The following is a 17918-nucleotide window of genomic DNA, read 5'->3' as shown; positions in this document are numbered from 1 at the left end:
GAAGTGGAGGCAGCATTTATGAGGCCAGGGCGTGCACAAGGCACATTTGCACCAGCAGTCAGGCTTTGCCTCATGTCTTTACTAGGCTCACCAGGAATATAAAAGGCTGCTTTCCCAGCACTTTATTTATTTGTGCATTTGGCAGATATGACATGGCTGTCCCAGAAGCGACTTCTGTAATAATCTACTCTGCCATGCCAGCCTGTACCAGGGCTGCGTTTCTTACCGGCCTGTGAGAGTGCCTTTGGCTGTGGGGCTTGTAACACTGCCGGGCGAAGCACGCTCCGCTGCTGCTCCTTGGGCTTCTGGCTTGGCAGACCTGGGAACAGAGGTCGGTTTGCCCAGCGCCCTTGGACCTCGTGGGCAGAAATGCAACAGCTCAGGCTCTCAGGCACTTTACAGACAAATTAAATCCAGCAATCCATTTCATGTTCCTCACAGACTAGACTCTGTAGGGAAGCACATCTGTGTTTGGGTTTTTTTTTTAAGAAAATGTTTTTATTGATTTTAGAGAGGAGGGAGAGGGAGAGAGATATAAACATCAATGATGAGAGAGAATCATTGATTAGCTGCCTTCTGCATGCCCCCTAGTGGGGATCGATCCCACAACCCGGGCATGTGCCATGACCAGAATCAAACTGCAACTTCTTGGTTCATGGGTCCATGCTCAACCACTGAGCCACAGCAGCCAGGAGGGAAGCACATTAAAAAAACAAACCCAAGACACTTTCTTTACCGCTAAAGATACAGAGTTTGGCTATTGCTATTTTTAGATGTGATTAAATGACATTTCCATGTAACTGATCATGTCTGTGAATTAACCCAGTGAGTACACTAATGCTTCGGGTTCTCAAGTGCTGGGCTCAAGGGTCAAGCACAGACCTGAGGGGAAAGCAGCAAAGCCACAGGAAATCCCCCAGAATTCAGGCTGCTGCTTGGGATCACAGAAAGGCACCCTCTGCACGTGCTTTTTATTTTTTAAAATATATTTTTATTGATGTCAGAGAGGAAAGGAGAGCAAGAGAGGGATAGAAACATCAATGATGAATCATTGATTGCCTGCCTTCTGCACGTCCCCTATTTGGGGATTGAGCCTGTAACTTGGGCCTGTGCCCTTGACCGGAATCAAACCTGGGACCTTTCAGTCCCCAGGCTGACACTCTATCCACTGAGCCAAACCAGTTAGGGCAGCACCTGCTTTTTAAAAATGCCACATTGAGAAAACACCTCTGGTCAAATACAACTAGGGCGAGGACCACGAGAAAACATTTTTGGCCCTGCTTGGGCTCCCTTTGGACCTGACAGGTCTCCAGAGCGCCATCACTTGGCCTTGCTCATGAACAGTGTGCTATTGAATTGAGGCCACTCTGCAAATCAGGGTTAATGATATGGCGTGCTGGGGCTAGAATGCTCTGGAAAGACAGCTGGAACCAACTGAGCTATCACTGGGCACAGAGCCCAAACTCCCATACCAACCCAAGCTTGTTCCCTTGTCACCTCCACTTCAGGGTAGAGAAGCTCCCTGGTCTGACAGGCTCTTTATAGTGGTTTTCCACAGCTCAGGTGTCAGGTACCAGCCCAGAGTGCACTGGTGGGTTGCCTTAGGCAGCTGTGCAGAAGCCTGGAAGGGTATGAGAAAGCCACTCTCCTCTCTTCCTCCAATGTGGGCACCTACCTGCACTGGGTGCCTGGCCATGGATCAGTGTTGGTGGCTTCAACCGGAACCCACTGCTCTTTTCCTCTACAAGCACAAGACAAAAGATAAAAAAAAAAAAGAAGAAAAAGAAAGCCTTCCTAGTGTGGGGTGGTGAGGCTGGGAGGGAGCAGGGGCAGGAGAGGGTTGTTGTCTGGGCCTCAGTAGCCAGGGGCCTAGAGAACAAGGGAAATGATTTCAAACTGAAACAGAAATGCAGAAGTCTTATCCAACTACCAAGGCTGTATGGCAGCCTGCGTGAGGAGGCAGGGATTGCAGGAAGTGTGGCTCAGGGCAAAGTACAGCGAATGGAAGACGAGAGGGTGTCAAAGGTGCAAGACAGAAGTGAGGGTGACCACTCCACCAAGGAGCCCTTCCATCCAGAAGGTGAGTGCCAGGCTGGACTTTGCCAGGACCTTGGAAGCCATGCTGTACTTGCAGGCCCTGGAGAATGTCACGGGGCCACCGAATAAAGGTCTCCAGAGATGCATTTCTCTTTCCTAGAGCACTTGTCAGGAGAGCTCTTTGTACTACCAACAGATGTGTGGGAAATGAAACATGTTTTCTTTGGCAAGAGATCAAGAGTGGCACATAGTGGACTTGCTCTCTTTCTAGACATGCCTGGAGAGCTTTGTCTCATTGCTTAATGAGAGCACCGGAAGGCCTGGAAGAAGGAAGCAGGGTTGTTTGTCCTGGCCACATGTGAGGAGGTGGGGCCTCCCCCAGGACTTGAGTTCAGGCTGACAAATACAGGGGCTCTTGGGATATTCAAAACCTGGTTTCTGCTTAGCCACCGTCCACAGATCCCTTAATCAATGCATCTTGGTGACTTTGCCCATCTCATGAAGGGGGTGGGGTGGAACAGACAGTTTAATGCAATCCTTGGCGGGAAGGATCAGCATAAAAAGCTTTGTGACTCCAACAGGCCAGGTCTGTATCTGGAGAGGCAGAGGGACAGCAGCATTTTAGGCCACCAGAGGCAGCCTTGCTTTTGTGCTAAGGTCCAACATATCGGGAAAAACCCTTGCCAGATTTCAGGGCACAAGATAATCATACAGAAATCAGTGTGTTTCTATACACTGGCAACAAACAACCCAAAATGAAGTCAAGAAAACAATTCCATATTGTTGGAAGAAAGTAAAGACTTAAAAGATACCTCAAAAGGTCACACAAATCCAGAGACAGAAAGTGGATTCATGGTTGCCAGGGGCTGGGAAAGACAGAATGAGGAATGACTGCTAAAGGATATGGGACTTCTTTTGGGGGGTGATTAAAATGTTCTAAAATTAATTTCAGTGACAGCTGCACAACTCTATGCATACACTAAAAACCAACCAATTATACACTAAAATGACATCACAAATGCTTTGTCAGACCACTTTAGGTAGGAAACAAAGTCAAATCAGAATTCTGAGTAAAACAGAAGGGCCCTCTTCCTGTTGTCGACATGTTGGTGAGCCAAACTGCTCTCCTTGGGCTAAAATAGGATTACAGAAACTCTCACTGCTAGTTAGTAAAAAGGACTGGAGCCTGCCAGGCTTCTAGAGCCTGTGTTAGTGGGGTGGTGTCTCTCCCATACGAGAGCTGTGGGTCATAAAAACCACACTCGGGAAATCAGACAAAACAGGATGCAGGGGAAGACATGCTGCCAGATGTTCCTTTTTAGAAGGAAAATACTGAATTACATTTCCAAAGTTTACGGTTATTCAGAAGACGACTGGCAATATAAAACTAAAAAATTGAGATGAAATTCACAATTTAGAAAACTTCTAAAGCTCTTAGAGCTGGCTCTGCAATGCTCATATTGTGGCTACACATTGATGGCGACCACTGAGCCCTATGCAGAGCCAATGCTAACAGCCACTGACCCATGGGGCTGACCTATGCTGATCAGTGTGGGCAGCGGGCCCAGAAATTACTGCCAGTGAACATTCACTAACTTTGTATCTGGTGCCAGGCTAACCCTGAAGATGCACAGGAAATCTATGCTGAATGCTGCAGTAAACTGATGGACAGATAGACAAGGTGTACCACACTTCTGAAGGGGCCAAAGCAGGAGGGTGGTGTGCTTACAGGGCAGTCAAACCCTGGAGGCCCTGCTGTAGCCCCACCTTCACTAAAACAAATATGATCTCTTCTCATGGCCTCCTGCAAGATGGTCAGGGTACAATGAAGAGGCATTGCTTGGAGGCCAGAGCCCCACTACACACAGATGGCTACAGTGGTGTCTTCTTAAGGGCACATGGATCCCCTTCTGTGAACTCCCGGGCGGAAGAGGACTTCCCTCTGGGGCAGCCTCTTTCCTCTTCCAAATCATGTCTGAAGCAAGCAGGCTCCTTTGAGGGTACATTGTGCCCTGCCTCAGGAAGATCCTGAGTGACTTCTGAGGAAGTAATGTTCACCATCCAGGGAGGCCCAGATTTAACAGGAAAATATATCAGAATTCAACCTGATATATACCAGGGGTTGGAAAGAATCCAAGAGAAAGCAGCCTGATGAGGGCTGGGGTGTATAAGGGCAGTGTTGGTGCAGGGGGAGAAGAGTGCTTGACCACATATGGGGGAATGGAGCAATGAGTAAATAAATGTATTGAGGACAGAGGGAGTCAGGTTTCTTAGAAAAGAGAGGTAGATGTACAGAGGGGGAGGTTAAGATGAATCCTGTTGGCAATGAATTGGAAGTATCCAGATAGAGATGTAGAAATATATGTAAATGTAAGCATATATATGCATATAGGTATATGTGTATATGTTCCTAGGTGTGTGTGTGTGTGTGTTTGTGTGTGTGTTTGTGTGTGTGTGTGTGTGTTCCCAGCTCTGGGCACTGAGAGGTCCTGAGAGCAGTGACAGCCCACATGGTGGTGAACACACGGAGCACCCAGATCTTGGTTTCTTGAGACCATGCTCCATTAAGAACTAGGACTCCTTCGAGAAAAGGGGAAAGATGATGAGCCTGGAACCTCTTGTTACGACAGAAAGTAAAGAAAATGCTTAAAAGAATGACAGGGACCTGGGAAAAGGACACAGGAACCTGGCTTGATGGGGCTCATTGGCCAAATCTGGAACAATTAAAATAACTGATGATCAAAATAAAATCTGAGTATTAAAATAAAAACTAATAACAAATTGCAACCCACTGACTAAAACAGGAATCCATAAATCCATATCGACACAAATGACTAAGTAAAGTGGGGAAAAGAAAGCTGCTCCTTATAGTAGAATGCCAATTAATAAATGTTGGGGCAAAAATGGGGCAGAAAATCTCCATGTGGTCATCATTAGAGTAATAATTAATTCAAGCAAGAAAACATTAATGGATGCTAACAAAGGAGGGCAATATGAGAGATTTCCTCATGTCTCTAAGTATCTCTCCACTGAGGCAAACTGGCTAGATCAACCAAAGGACTTGTATACATGCATGTAAGCATAACCAATGGACAGACACCAGGAGGTGAGGGCATGAATGGAAAGGGGTGGGGTGGGGGGCAATGAGGGGATAAGGACACATATGTAATACCTTAATCAATAAGGAAAAAAAAGAAAAGAAAAAGTAGCTCTCCAGAAAATAGTAACGACAAAGGAAGAAGAAATAATTTTATAGTGGAGAAACTGGGCAGATTCCACCCTAATCAAGTGATCAAAGTCAACCCGGCCTGCACCAGGTAGAGTACACATCGTATGCCACCACTGGGGTGCACTGGGAGAGCATGGCTGCACTTCTATGGCATTCCAGTCCCAAATACACAACCTGGGTGGAAGCCCCAGGACACACCAGACACCCGCTAATTGAAGGACTTCTCCAAAATAACTGGCTTGTAATCTTCAAGGTCACAAAAGTCAAGGAAAGAATGAGCAACTGTTTCAGATGAAGAGAGACATGTGATTAGAATCTGATGTCGTTGCTCTGAAGAACGCATGGAGCCTTCTATGTAAAGGGATAGAGAAATGCTTTATAAAAATTTTCCGTAAGTTTTAGGTCCTCCCTCCCCCAATTAAGCTAAAAAATAAGACAGGAGAGCATATAAGAGGCTCACTTTGCAGAGCTGATGTGCAAATCTAATATGACTGGCATGCTGCATCAGGTACCAGGGACCAGGGCTGTATCAGAGCCTCTGCTATAGCAGACTAAGCTGTCCCCTTTCGCAGAGCTACCCCACTCTCAATGCTGCTGGATAAAGGTTTTGGGGGCAGAGAGAGGGAGTGAAGCCATCACTCACAGACCTCAGAGGTGATCTTGAGACTCATAATAGAACTCTATAGCATAAAGGGATCAAGATGTGTGTCTTCAGCTATAGACCAAAACAGACTCGCAAAGACTAACACTACCCCCACACCTCAGAACACAACTTGCTAAACCAGTGCCCCAGGTATGACCAAAGACCTTTAAAAACCAAGTTCCTCTTCAGAAGAGGGAAGGGGGGTCAACTCCAAACAGTTTGCTTTCAGAGTCAGAACAAATTCAACTGTTTGAAATGGTGCCATCAAATCAATCCTCAAAGTTATAAAAACTAGCCTCTTCCCTTGACATCACTCTCATGCCAGAGTATGAGTTATCTTGCAAGGCTTTTGAAGTCGGCAATGAATTTATATAAGGCAGGTTTGGTTACAGAATTCGGGTGGTTAAACTTGCTCATTAAATCTTTTATGAGGAGAAACTTTTAGGAATTATTGGAGTTGGTTCTCCTGCAAAAGACCAAAAAAGGCAGGCTCTATGTTCTTCAGAGGGGAGCAAGCTGTTTTCCTTAAAGTTTTAAAACTGTGATTAAATATATGCATTTATCTGAACACATCTAAGCCATACTAATTAATGTGGGAATTTAATAACCGAAAAGGGGTCTGGGAAATTACATTTCACATTAGTTACCTTTGGGATGGTAGTCAGTGGGAAAGGGGCAGGCTAATTCTTTTTAAAGTCTATTTATTTCTAATCTGCCTTTTTAAAAATTACATAAATGTATTACCTGTGTAAAATTTTGAAAAACAAGTAATACATCTCTTTCTTTTTTTCAAGAAGAATGTAAAAATCCTTGTAAACAGGCTTACTTACAGAAACAGAAATAAGGGCTTATGAAGCCTCTCTTACACTGGATTCCAAATGTACAAGCTAAAGAGTTGGAAAAACATTTAGAAACTGAACTCTGCTTTCAAACTGTCCATTGCTGTTAAGGTGCTATTTTACAGTATTAACTGCTTTTCATCCCAGGAAAACCCCCAGTGACTGGCTGTGAAAGGCAAAGGGATGTGAGGGCTCACCTGGTTCTGAGTCAGAATTGCCTGCAGATGGCTCGCAGAAGGTTGATGGCATAAAAACATTGTTTTTTGATACTGTCAGCAAGGAGGTGCAGGCAGGGGGGAACAAGAGGAAAAACAGTGTGAGTAGGTGGGGCAGACATGAGGGGTTGATCTCCAAGTCCCACTGTGGTGTAAGAGGTGGGGGTCAGCATAATGAATAAGGCCTTTACATACTCCACACTCTCTACAGCAAGAAGAGAGGAGTCACCAGCCTAATGGCCTCTGTCTGATGTCTACCAGTTCACTCTGGTCCACTGTGGTCATTTCTCCTGTCCTCATGCCCCTGGCTTTTCCTTGGCACCCTAGGCCCGTGGGGGCAGCCAGGAGGAAATCGGAGCACGCCAGATGTACCAAGTCTTACCTGGGGCTGAGCCTCAGCCCCTGCTCCTTGTCACCAGTCCGGGCTCAAAAGTTGGCTGCACTCCCCACCCCCACCTGTTTTGGATCTCACTGGCACTGCTCATCTTTCCATTTCCTCTGAGGATTGGGAGCTGATTATCTCCCAGTGATTGGCAAACTGTGGCTCGAGAGCCACATTCGGCTATTTGGGCCCTTGAGTGTGGCTCTTCCACAAAATACCAACTTCTGCGCATGGGCCACGAAGTTTCAATCGCAATGTACGTGCACGCCTGCACTTGGTATTTTGTGGAAGAGCCACACTCAAGGGGCCAAAGAGCCGCATGTGGCTTGCGAGCCGCAGTTTGCCGACCACTGTCCTAGACCAACGCAGCAACGAAAATCATTTTATGGTTGGGGGTCACCACAACATGAGGAACTGTATTAAAGGGTCGTGGCATTAGGAAGGTTGAGAACCACTGCTCTAGAGAGAGAAAATGTTTGGTAGTCCTTTGCCCCTTCAGCCTAGTGCACAATACAAATCACTTCATCTCTTCTCTGCTACACCTTCCTAATGAGAAAGTGTGGGTCAGCAGTAGACAGTGAACGGAAGGAACACAATCACAGCCAGGAAGTGGATGCTTCCTCATTCCATAGAAACACCTATGCAACAAGCGGGCAGAGGCCCTTAAAAAAGGATGTCCACTGCAAACCATCTGGACAGTTCCTTAATGCCTAATGGGCAAGTGACAGTGCATCCATTCAGGGCAGGGTCTTATGCAGTCATGAAAAAGGATGTGGCAACGTAAAAAAAAAAGTGTTAAGGGAAATAGGTAGGAAATTAAGTGTGTTATAGAGACAACCTTGAGAGGACGCTCACTTTCTGCACCAGCTATTCCTGTAAAGTCTGCATTACTTTTATAAGCAGAAACAAACTTTCCAAGAGTGTCTTTTTTCCCTCCTTAAAGTGATACCTTTAAAGTTCACAGTTGTAAATGTTTTATATGAACTTTGCAAGAATGAACTTCAATTTGGGTAACTAGAGATCCTTTCCCAATACACGTGCATCTCTAAGTCATGGTTACAGAGACCAAGATGGGACAATGCCAGAGTGGACCAAGTCCAGATGAGGTGGGGAGAGGGAGCAGCCCTTTGACAGCACTGACCCTCCAAACTACAGGGGAGTCCCCAGGCTCGAGGAGCCCCCACTAAGTAGCCCCAGTGTCTCTCTCTACCCTTGAACCTACCTCTTTTCTGCACCAGGCTTTGCATAAGCTGTGGCTGGTCTTCTGGCTTCTGTGCATGTGCTCAGATCATGCCCAGTCCAGATACCTCTACAGGGGTCCAGTCTGGCCCACCTTTCAAGCCTCCACCAAGCCCTTTCCTCAGGGAGCTCAAGGCAATCCACCACCACAGTGTCTATTGGGACTACTCAGCTCACTATGAACCATGTGTGTGTCCTTCTCAATGGGACCACCAAGGTCTAGGCAGAAGGGTCAGGAGAATCCCCCACTTCCAAGCAGCTTTTGGAAGGTGGACATGTGATTAATGGTCAGAGGCCCCAATAGGACTCAGAGAGTCCCTTTATTTCAGAGGGACGATTTTTCTTGGTGCATCTTTCTTATTAGTCCACTAGGTCACACCCCTCCATAAGTGTCATTGATCCCAGACTGGGGTGCCTGGTGCCACACCTCTGGCAAGCTCTAACCTTATCGTGACAGAGACCAAGTCTCAGATTGATTCTAACTGGATCTGGGCAGGAGACAGATGAGCGTGAGATGTTGAAGGGGGAACAGTGGGCTTGTAAACATGAATGCTTTTGTCACTCAATAAAGGTCTGTAGCTGTTACCTGACTGTGAAGGTGGGAATTGGGTTAAAGAGGACGTCCTTTCTCGCTTGACAGGAGGGCAGTAATTTCCATCTTCTCTGTCAGAATCTACAGAAAACAACGAGAAGGAGGAGAAAATCAGGCTCCTTCCATTTTTACAATGAAAGACAGTGAAACGTTTTAGAGGTTTCCTCACCTTCACCACCTTCAGGGCTGGAGCCTCCAGCTGACCTCTGAAACGAGAGCACATGTCAGGGTGGAAGAAAGGGCCAAGCTGCCCTCTCACCCAACAGCTCGGAAGCTCCGTAATGAATGGATCCTGAGACACACTTCTGAGGGCCAGCTCCTTAGCTCAGCCACCAAGTCACAGAGGAACTTTCAATCTCACGCTCGGCACTCCCCGTGAACCTTCTGCAGACCAGGCCACGTGCTAAGGAACCCTCTTAATGACTGACAGCACATTTACAGCACAAGGATCGGCTTCTTTGTTTCTCCACAGGTTACAGCTAACTGGTGTGTCACTCCCCAATTCAAGCATAGTGAAACTTTACCTGGCAAAACTCATTTTGCCAAGAGCTGAAAAGCGACCCGTTCTCCACTCTGAAGGGCAGCTGGACTGTATAATTAAAAAAAAAAAAAAAGGTTGCCTAGCCCTAGCCAGTTTGCCTAAGTGGATAGAGCATCAGCCTGCTGACTGAAGGGTACTGGGTTCGATTCTGGTCCAGGGCACAAACTTAGGTTGTAGGCTTGATCCCTGGCCCTAGTCAGAGCGTGCTTGGGAGGCAACCAATCGATGTCTCTCTTTTTCTCCCGCTCCCTTCTACTCTCTTTAAAAATCAATGAAAAAATAACCTTTGATTTAGATTAACAATAAAAATAAAAACAGTCGCCTAACACCGGATTGTGGTGGTTTCCATTCCTTGCCCTGGCATATTCCACGGTAAGGAACCTTGTTTCAAGGCAGGCCATTGTTTCCAGAGCAACCTAGAACTTTGATGCCTCGGACCAAAGTCTGCTACAAAGTACTCAGAACAGAACAATTCATTAAGTACAAACCCACTGAACGTTCTCTCTCTCTGTCTCTCTCACACACACACACACAGAGACACACAGACACACACACACACACACACACACACACACACCCTGAAAGAAGGTGGCTGAAGAATCTTTCCTTAACAACCTTTAGTTTTAGAATGTGAACAACTAACAATTAAGAGGCCTGAAATGAGTCCCTCCCAACCCAGGATAACATATAATTCCTCCTATATGTCCCTTCTCAGGGATGTATGCTTCTTAGGAACTAAGCAGCAGAAAGCAAATGTGGAAGATTGAACATCACTCCTCCTGGGGTGCTTAAGAAACAGCAGAGGAGCCAGTTTTCTTCATTTCAGAAAAGCCCCTAAGACTCATGGTTAGCCAGATGATGACCACCTGCCTGAGGAGCTGAGGGATGAAATGAGGTGGTGCGTGTGAAAGAGCTTTGCACATGGCAGAGCACGTGTGGAGGCAGTAACTGCACTAAACTAAACTGTAGGCGAGGGAGGAGCTGGAGGGACCCTCCTAAAGCTGGGGTAGCTAATTCTTGCTGGTGACCTGACACCCTCCTGAAGCTGGAACCTGACTGCACTAGTGAGGGCCTCCTAAAAGCCTGGGCAACACACTTTTCTCATAAAGGGTCAGAAAGTATTTCCAGCTCTGAGGACCACATGCTGTATATTGTTTTTACAATCTTTTAAAAATGTAAACACCACCTTAGCTTGTGGGTGTGTGTAGACTGGCCCATCTTGAAGGATGGCGAGAGCTTGAACAGTAAGAAAAGGATCCCAACCTGGACCATCTCTCCTGTGTGAATCAATGACTAGGGTTTGAGTCAGAAAAACCAACCTGGGCTTCTTGCTCCAAGTCTGTGTCCTAAGAGCCTCCCTGAAGTATTTGTGAAGGGAGAGGATGGCACTGTCCCCAGGTGTGTCTCAGGGGATTGGAAGCTCACAGGGAACCATCCATCCAAGTGCTAGGAAACCCTTCTCACAACGGGGCTATTCAATAGTCCTTGGGGCAGCTGTGAACACACCACTGGGCCCAAATGGGGCATGAGTGGAGCATGAGAGTGCTCAACCCCCTCTTCAAGGCTTTTAGATCTAGAGAGTTTTTTCTGGCTATGCCATTGCTTAAATGGGAAACCTTGGGCAAACTATCTCATTTGGAAAACAGGGTGCTGGTGCCTCCCTCACAGGGAAGTGGCACGGGGTCAACTGGATAAATAGGTGGCATTTGCTCAGCCCAACGTGCCAGTCCTTGCTATAGCTCACACCTGGCAGTGGCTTTGCTCTCCCAGCAAGCTCATTTCCACTGGATGTTACACCCTTGGACAGGGTTTGAAAGCTCAAGGACAGGCATAAACAGGTGAGTTGGGATTTGGAATAATGTCCTGGGGACAGCCAGGAGTTGAGGGGCCAGGTTTGAAGACCCTTTAATGGGGGTTCCTGAGCCCACAGCACTATGACTCAGCAGTGACCGGGACTGACATCAGATAATAAAGAGCTGTGTTACCACCCCGTGGCTCTGTAGGAACTGGGATCTGCCACTTCCTGGATTGACTTTTGGGATCTGGAAATGATCACCCTCTCTGGGCTCTGTAGACACTGACTCCTTATCCATTGATGTCCTCCTTTCCCTCAGGTCTCTCTTTAAGTTCCCATGTGAGAACAAAACCCTTGGTCCTTTGGCCTCATTACTCTGTATCAGGGTCCCGTTAGACTCAAAGTTCCAGGAGGGGACTGGACCGCGGCACCACACAGCAGGCGCTTCCTCAGCATTTGCTCAGTGAAAGACTAGGGAGAAGCAGTGAAGGACTGTGTTCCTAAGTTACGCACAGGGCAACAGCCAGCAGCCCAGCCAGTGCTCCTGAAAGTTGTTAGGCCCGAGCAGCCTCAGTTGTTGCAGAGGAGATTCCTCTAGCACAGCCGTGGGCAAACTACAGCCGTTTGAAATGAATAAAACTAAAAAAAAAAAAGACTGTACCCTTTTATGCAATGATGTTTACTTTGAACTTATATTAGTTCACACAAACACTCCATCCATGCTTTTGTTCCGGCCCTCCGATCCAGTTTAAGAACCCATTGTGGCCCTCGAGTTAAAAAGTTTGCCCACCCCTGCTCTAGCATCTCAATCTCAACAGGCCTCCATACATAACTTTCCTGTTGCCCGCTGGCCATCTATGTTAGTTTCCACCTTGTGAATCTTCCAGGGCTCATTCTGCTATGGATTTCTAATTTCATTCCACTGTGTTTGAAGAAGACTGTATGGTTTAAATCCTTTCAGATTTACTGAGACTGGTTTTGTGGCCTAGCAAGGGGTCTACCCTGAAGGTTCCTCGTGACTGAGGGGACAGTGCACTCTGCTGGGTCCATCTGTCTGGATATTCTACTGATAACTGAGAGTGCAGTACTGAGGTTTCCAACTGTTATGACTGAATTGTCAATTTCTTCCTTCAGTTCTGCCAATTTTTGCTGCATGTATTTTGGGGCTCTTTTAATGACACCTAAATTTCTTACCTCTTCCAACGACACAGCAAAGCCTCAGGCATCTGGGTCTCCTTAAGAATTTGAATGTTCCTAGGAGCCCCTCCTCAAACCAGGAGCCTCTGGAGATTTAGCCTCACCTCTCAGGGTCCAGGACTGCTTACCAGGACCCTTGGTCCATCCCATACCACTCCTCCTTGCCGTCATACTCCAACCTGTCTCTCTGCTGTTCTCTGAGTATGTCAGCACTGTCCCGCTTCAATGTTCCTTTGCCATGTGCTACTCCCAAGGCCTGGGTGCTTTTCCTGCAGGTCTACTCACTGTGGCCTCCCTGAGGCCTTTCCCGATCACCTCCAGAATGAACCTATGCTCATGCCTATCTCACTGCCCAGAAAGTGGAGGCAGCTCCCCTTAACCCCACCCTCCAGCCTCTCTTGGGCCTCTACCCTGTTTTGTGTACCACAATCAGAAATGATCTAATGTGTCTGTCTCTAGCCATGATGAGGCCCTATCCTGTCTGTTATCCTCATAGTTCATATGTGCAACACCCAGGACACAGTACACAAAAAACTCTCAAGTATTTATTGCACAAATGGAGTCCATATCCTCCACTATGACCCCTTAGGAAACCTGAGAAGAAAAGTTGCCTAGCCAAGCAAGATTCAGACACTCCTAGACCCCTGACTCCAGGAAACCCTCAAATTTTTGCCCCAAGTCTTTTGAAGAACCACCCACAGACAGGCGATGGGTCTCTTGGTCCGGAAAAACCTGGAGGCCAAGGCCTGAGAAGGAAAACACAGGAAGACTCCCCGACAAGGAGAACCTTCCAAAAACTGATGGAACCTCCTGTGGAGTATGAAACACCTGAGAAGCAATGAGGAAACTGACATTGGCAACTCTTCTAAAAAAAAAAAAATTAGTGCAAGGAAGCAGGAAGACAGAATGTAAGGTGAAGTCATTTCTGCATGCCTTTGGAAATGCTGACTCTTTTAGAAATCCTTCATAGATGTCCATGTGAAGAGCAACCTGCCCTACACCCTGCTGGAGAAGGGCTGAGCTTGCTGTCTGGCAGGAAAAGGTCTGAGGTGCAGCAACTCCCTCTGCCGCGCCCCCCTTCCCCTCAAGGCCAACGCCAGTTCCACCATTTCCCTTGGATGGTAGCCTGGTGGTCTGGACCTCTTCTGTGTCAGAGCAGCCTGGGGGAAACCCTTCATCCCAATCAAGGGAGTGGCTACTCAGGGGTCAGTAGAAAGCAATGCCTGGGACTCTCAACTCTTGGACCTCAGAAATCTGCAGCCCAAGTTCAAGGATTACCATTACAGAGACTCATATGAGGAGGATTCTAGAGCAGATTTTCAGGATCTGTGCTTCTTAGGGAGAACAGAAGCAGGGTGTAGAAGCCCCATTTTCTACTCCGCCTCTCTCCACAGTAGAATCCAGTGGAAGAGTCAGTACCCATTTGGGACAGCATGATGAAAATATACCCAACTAACACTGACATAAGGAGGCTGAAGACAAAGAAGAACAAAGATAACCTTTCAACTGGTTTCTCTGGCTTCAGGACGGTGTGAACGAATGAAGCAGGTTCACAAAAATGGAAAAGCCCTCTTAGATGGCGGAGGGGCTGAGGGCTGGAAAGCACCAGCCTGCAGAAGAATCAAAGGAGCTGCTCACCGTGTGCTTCTGGGCGGCACCGGCAGCCCTCTCCCTTCAGAAGCCACTGGGTCCTCCAGGGAAGCAGTTCATTCTGGGAGGCGTGTAAGACCCTGTCACCAAGTACAAAATCGGGATAATGTCTAACCCAGGATGGGAACATAGGCACGGGAAGCTTCTGATTTTTTTATAAAGGATTAAATTGTAAAAATTATGATCATTAGATTTATTATTACCCTCCTCCAAAAAAAAACATGGCTCTCATGAGGCTGCCTGGTGTGGCCTCGAGGGAAACAAAGGTGCCAGGCCACGGAAGGGGATGGAGCTGGAGACTGTTTCAGAACATGAAAGACATAGGCACACAGGAAGTATGCAGAAATGAAAAGCACTGCCTTCCTGACCTCCCAGAAAAGACCAGAAAGCAAGACGAAGTCAGACAAGTTCTTTCCAGAAAACACTGGCTGTCATTTGGCCTGCCTGGGCCTCAGTGACTCCAGCCTGGACTGACCAGTTAGAAAGTCCAGCTGGCTGTGGGATGAAAAATCAAATAACAGCAGGGCCTACTGCACTGGTCCAGTAGCTCAGTTGGTTGAAGCATCGTCCCATACACCAAAAGGTTGCAGGCTTGCTTCCCAGTTAGGGCACATACCTAGATTGTGGGTCAGATCCCTGGCCAGACCATGTATGGGAGGCAACAGATTGATGTTTCTCTCTCTCACACACATCCTTCTCTCTCTCTCTCAAAAAAAAAAAAAAATCAATAAAAACATATCCTTGGGTGAGGATTTTTTTTTAAAAAAGGCAAAGCCTAATCATGTGCTTGTCTTCATATCAACTATGGGCCAATTTTGTGACTGAGGCAACCAGCTCAGAAATTCTTACTAAAAAAGCTCACTGAAACAAGAAAAACAGAAGTGGCCTCCGAAGACATGAAGTAGGTGGGGATGGAACAAAAGTCAAATCCTGTGCAGGAGCTGGAAGATGAGGGAAGCTGTCCAGCCAGGGGGCTCGTTCCAGACACTTTCTAAGCTTCTTGGTGGGTCTCATAAACATAGTTTAAGCTCATCGGTGCCTTGGCTTGGAGCTTCAGTCCAGCAGACTTCAGCCAGGACAGGGCAAGCACGAAGCTGCTCGCTTCTCCTGGATAAGAGAACCGAATCTGAAATGTGGTTTGGGTTTCTTCAAACTGCCTGCTGAGAGCCAGGAAGTCTGATATATAGACTTTTTTCTGGTACTGAGTCTTCCATGGCTAGAGTGCTGATGAGACTGAAAGATGATCAAGGCCCTTTGTAACAATTCAGCGAGCCACTATTTGCCATAAAGAGCTCATGCTTTATAGACCCCCAGGGATTGAGGCACAGAGAAGAGACTGAGCATGATGGATGAGACCTGCTGAGTAACCTGTGGGCGGTTTCCTGAACTCTGGTGTGGTACAGAGCAAGATCCAAATTTGTTCTGATGCAAACACAATGAGTAACCAAGGGAAAAAAACTCAGCCCGAGAAGCCTGGATCAGGTTTCTCTGCCTTGATTTATGCCTTAATTGACCTAAAAACCAAAGTGAACTTTGCTTGAACATGCCCACTCAGTGGGGAAAGTCAATTGACAGGAGCCATTAGCAACCTGCCATGGTTTCCTCTGCAGACAGCCCCACAGAGCGAGCCCTTGGTGAGCCCTCAGAGCTGTCCCCAACTGATATGATGGTGGTGCTGCTGGGACTTGTGACGGAACGGAGGATTTCTGTAGTCACAAATGCTGAAACTGTGTGTGTGTGTGTGTGTGTGTGTGTCAGATGCAGGCCTTTATGGTTGTGCTCTCCATTCATAAACCACTCACGAGACCTGGCTCCCTCCCATGATGACTTCACAATCCATCCTGAGGTTCCCTACTAGAACACTTGACCTTGTATTGGCCAGCCTGGGGAACAACTGAATTTCTTGGGATCAGAGCAGGGGTCCTCAAACTATGGCCCGAGGGCCACATGCAAATACAAATACTGTATTTGTTCCCGTTTTGTTTTTTTACTTCAAAATAAGATATGTGCAGTGTGCATAGGAATTTGTTCATAGTTTTTTTTTAAACTATAGTCCGGCCCTCCAACGGTCTGAGGGACAGTGAACTGGCCCCCTGTTTAAAAAGTTTGAGGACTCCTGGATTAGAGTCTCCAACCCAATGTCCACAAGGACAGAGAAGCCACATTCCTCAGAGATCAACATTTGGACTGACCACAGGTGGAAGGTGAGGACCCACCAGTCTTACCAAGTGGGCACTAGAAGTGAGAGGGGCCTGAAATAGCCCACATGAATCTGGTAGAGCAGCTGCCATGACACAATTTCTGCAATCTAGCCGTCTGCTCTTCGCAGTTGGAAACCCTCAACCATCCCAGTTGGAGATGCCTCTAAGTTGTGTTTTTCAAACTAGGCAGCAGTAGAAGGCTTCAGTCTCTCAGGCAGGTCCACTTCAAGGTCATCTGTTCTTAGTGCCTGAGAACAGATGACCTGTTCGCAAAGGCTGAAGATAAAATAACTAACAATACCTGACTCAGGAAGAGGTCCCAGGAGCTGCTCTGCCCCCAACCAAAAAAGTGACCACCTCTTAATTACTGCCCTGCCAGCTCTCGTGTCAGGGCTGTGAGGCCAGAACACCCTGGCAGTAAGTGCCTCCTGGCTGGAGTCATTACCGAGCTTCTGAATACACTTCATTATCCCAAACCCACTTCTAGGCCACAAAGGACTGCCTCCCTGCTGTTCCCCACCCATGATAAAAACTACTACTTCTTTAGCCACCACACACTGATTCCTCCAAATTGTCAAAATATGACTCCAATCTCACCTTGGCCAAACACAGCTTCTTCTTGCGCCTATGGTTTGGTGCCTGTAACTGAATTTTAATGGTTTCCTTAAGAACACAGGGTACTGGTGACATGACATAGAAATTGCTAAATATCTAGGGTTCTGATGCCCTGGAAGGCTGCCTGGATTCTGTATGGCAGAGTGGGGTCCTCTGTTTTCTTGTTAAGAGTCATTTTTCAATGTCACGACATTGGGGGTACCTAGAGGATGGAGTTTACAATCCTGAATATATGATGATGTTTACCTTTCCCAACTTATCAAACTCCAAACACTCAAGACATTTCTTGTTCTTGAGCGTTCATAATCTTCTCCACCTATTATCTTCAAAAGCCTTCTTAATACAAAGATAAAGAGCTCAGGGGTTCCCTCTGGATTCAAAGAAGAGTCTTCTCTTCTTCCTGCTTTGATTGAAGACAAGCAGCTCACAGCCTCACCACAGTCCAGACACAATCAGTCTTGCAAAGCAATGTGTGTTAGACATCTCCTCTTTCTACAGATTAAGGAAGCCAGGGCTCCTTGTGTTTCTAAGACACCGAATTGGAGGCCCGGATTCAGACAGAGAAAGAAAAAATGGAAGGAAGGAGAAGGGGTCCAATTTGATTTGGAAAGTTCTACCCACTACTCAATTCCTCTTTTGACCCCTCGTGTCTACTTCAGGAAACAGGACTAGCTTTTTGCTATGGGCATATATTTATCCAACTAGACAAGTCTCCATGTAAAGGGGACCTAATCTTCTCTGAT

At 47.0% G+C, this 17918-nt stretch overlaps 1 protein-coding gene across 11 annotated transcripts in view; it reads right to left on the bottom strand.

The window, feature by feature from the left end:
• Positions 1-17918, bottom strand: part of RANBP3 (RAN binding protein 3) — a 71389-nt gene that overhangs the window by 12247 nt on the left and 41224 nt on the right. For 3 of the 11 annotated variants that reach the window (XM_015564287.1, XM_006764237.2, XM_006764240.2), the window contains 5 exons: positions 9346-9382; positions 9171-9257; positions 6946-7017; positions 1676-1741; positions 227-319 (listed from right to left, as the gene is read on the bottom strand). In XM_015564287.1, the coding sequence (XP_015419773.1) occupies positions 227-319; positions 1676-1741; positions 6946-7017; positions 9171-9257; positions 9346-9382 (355 nt within the window). Of the gene's footprint in view, positions 1-226; positions 320-1675; positions 1742-6945; positions 7018-9170; positions 9258-9345; positions 9383-17157; positions 17206-17918 lie in introns of all 11 variants that reach the window. The other 8 variants (XM_015564291.1, XM_006764236.2, XM_006764239.2 and 5 more) reach the window with 6 other exon arrangements.

Source organism: Myotis davidii, unplaced genomic scaffold (genome assembly GCF_000327345.1).
Source record: "Myotis davidii unplaced genomic scaffold, ASM32734v1 scaffold341, whole genome shotgun sequence".
Classification (NCBI taxonomy): Eukaryota; Metazoa; Chordata; class Mammalia; order Chiroptera; family Vespertilionidae; genus Myotis; species Myotis davidii.
The sequence above is the reverse complement of the archived record's forward strand: the minus strand, read 5'-3'. Positions and strand labels throughout refer to the sequence as shown.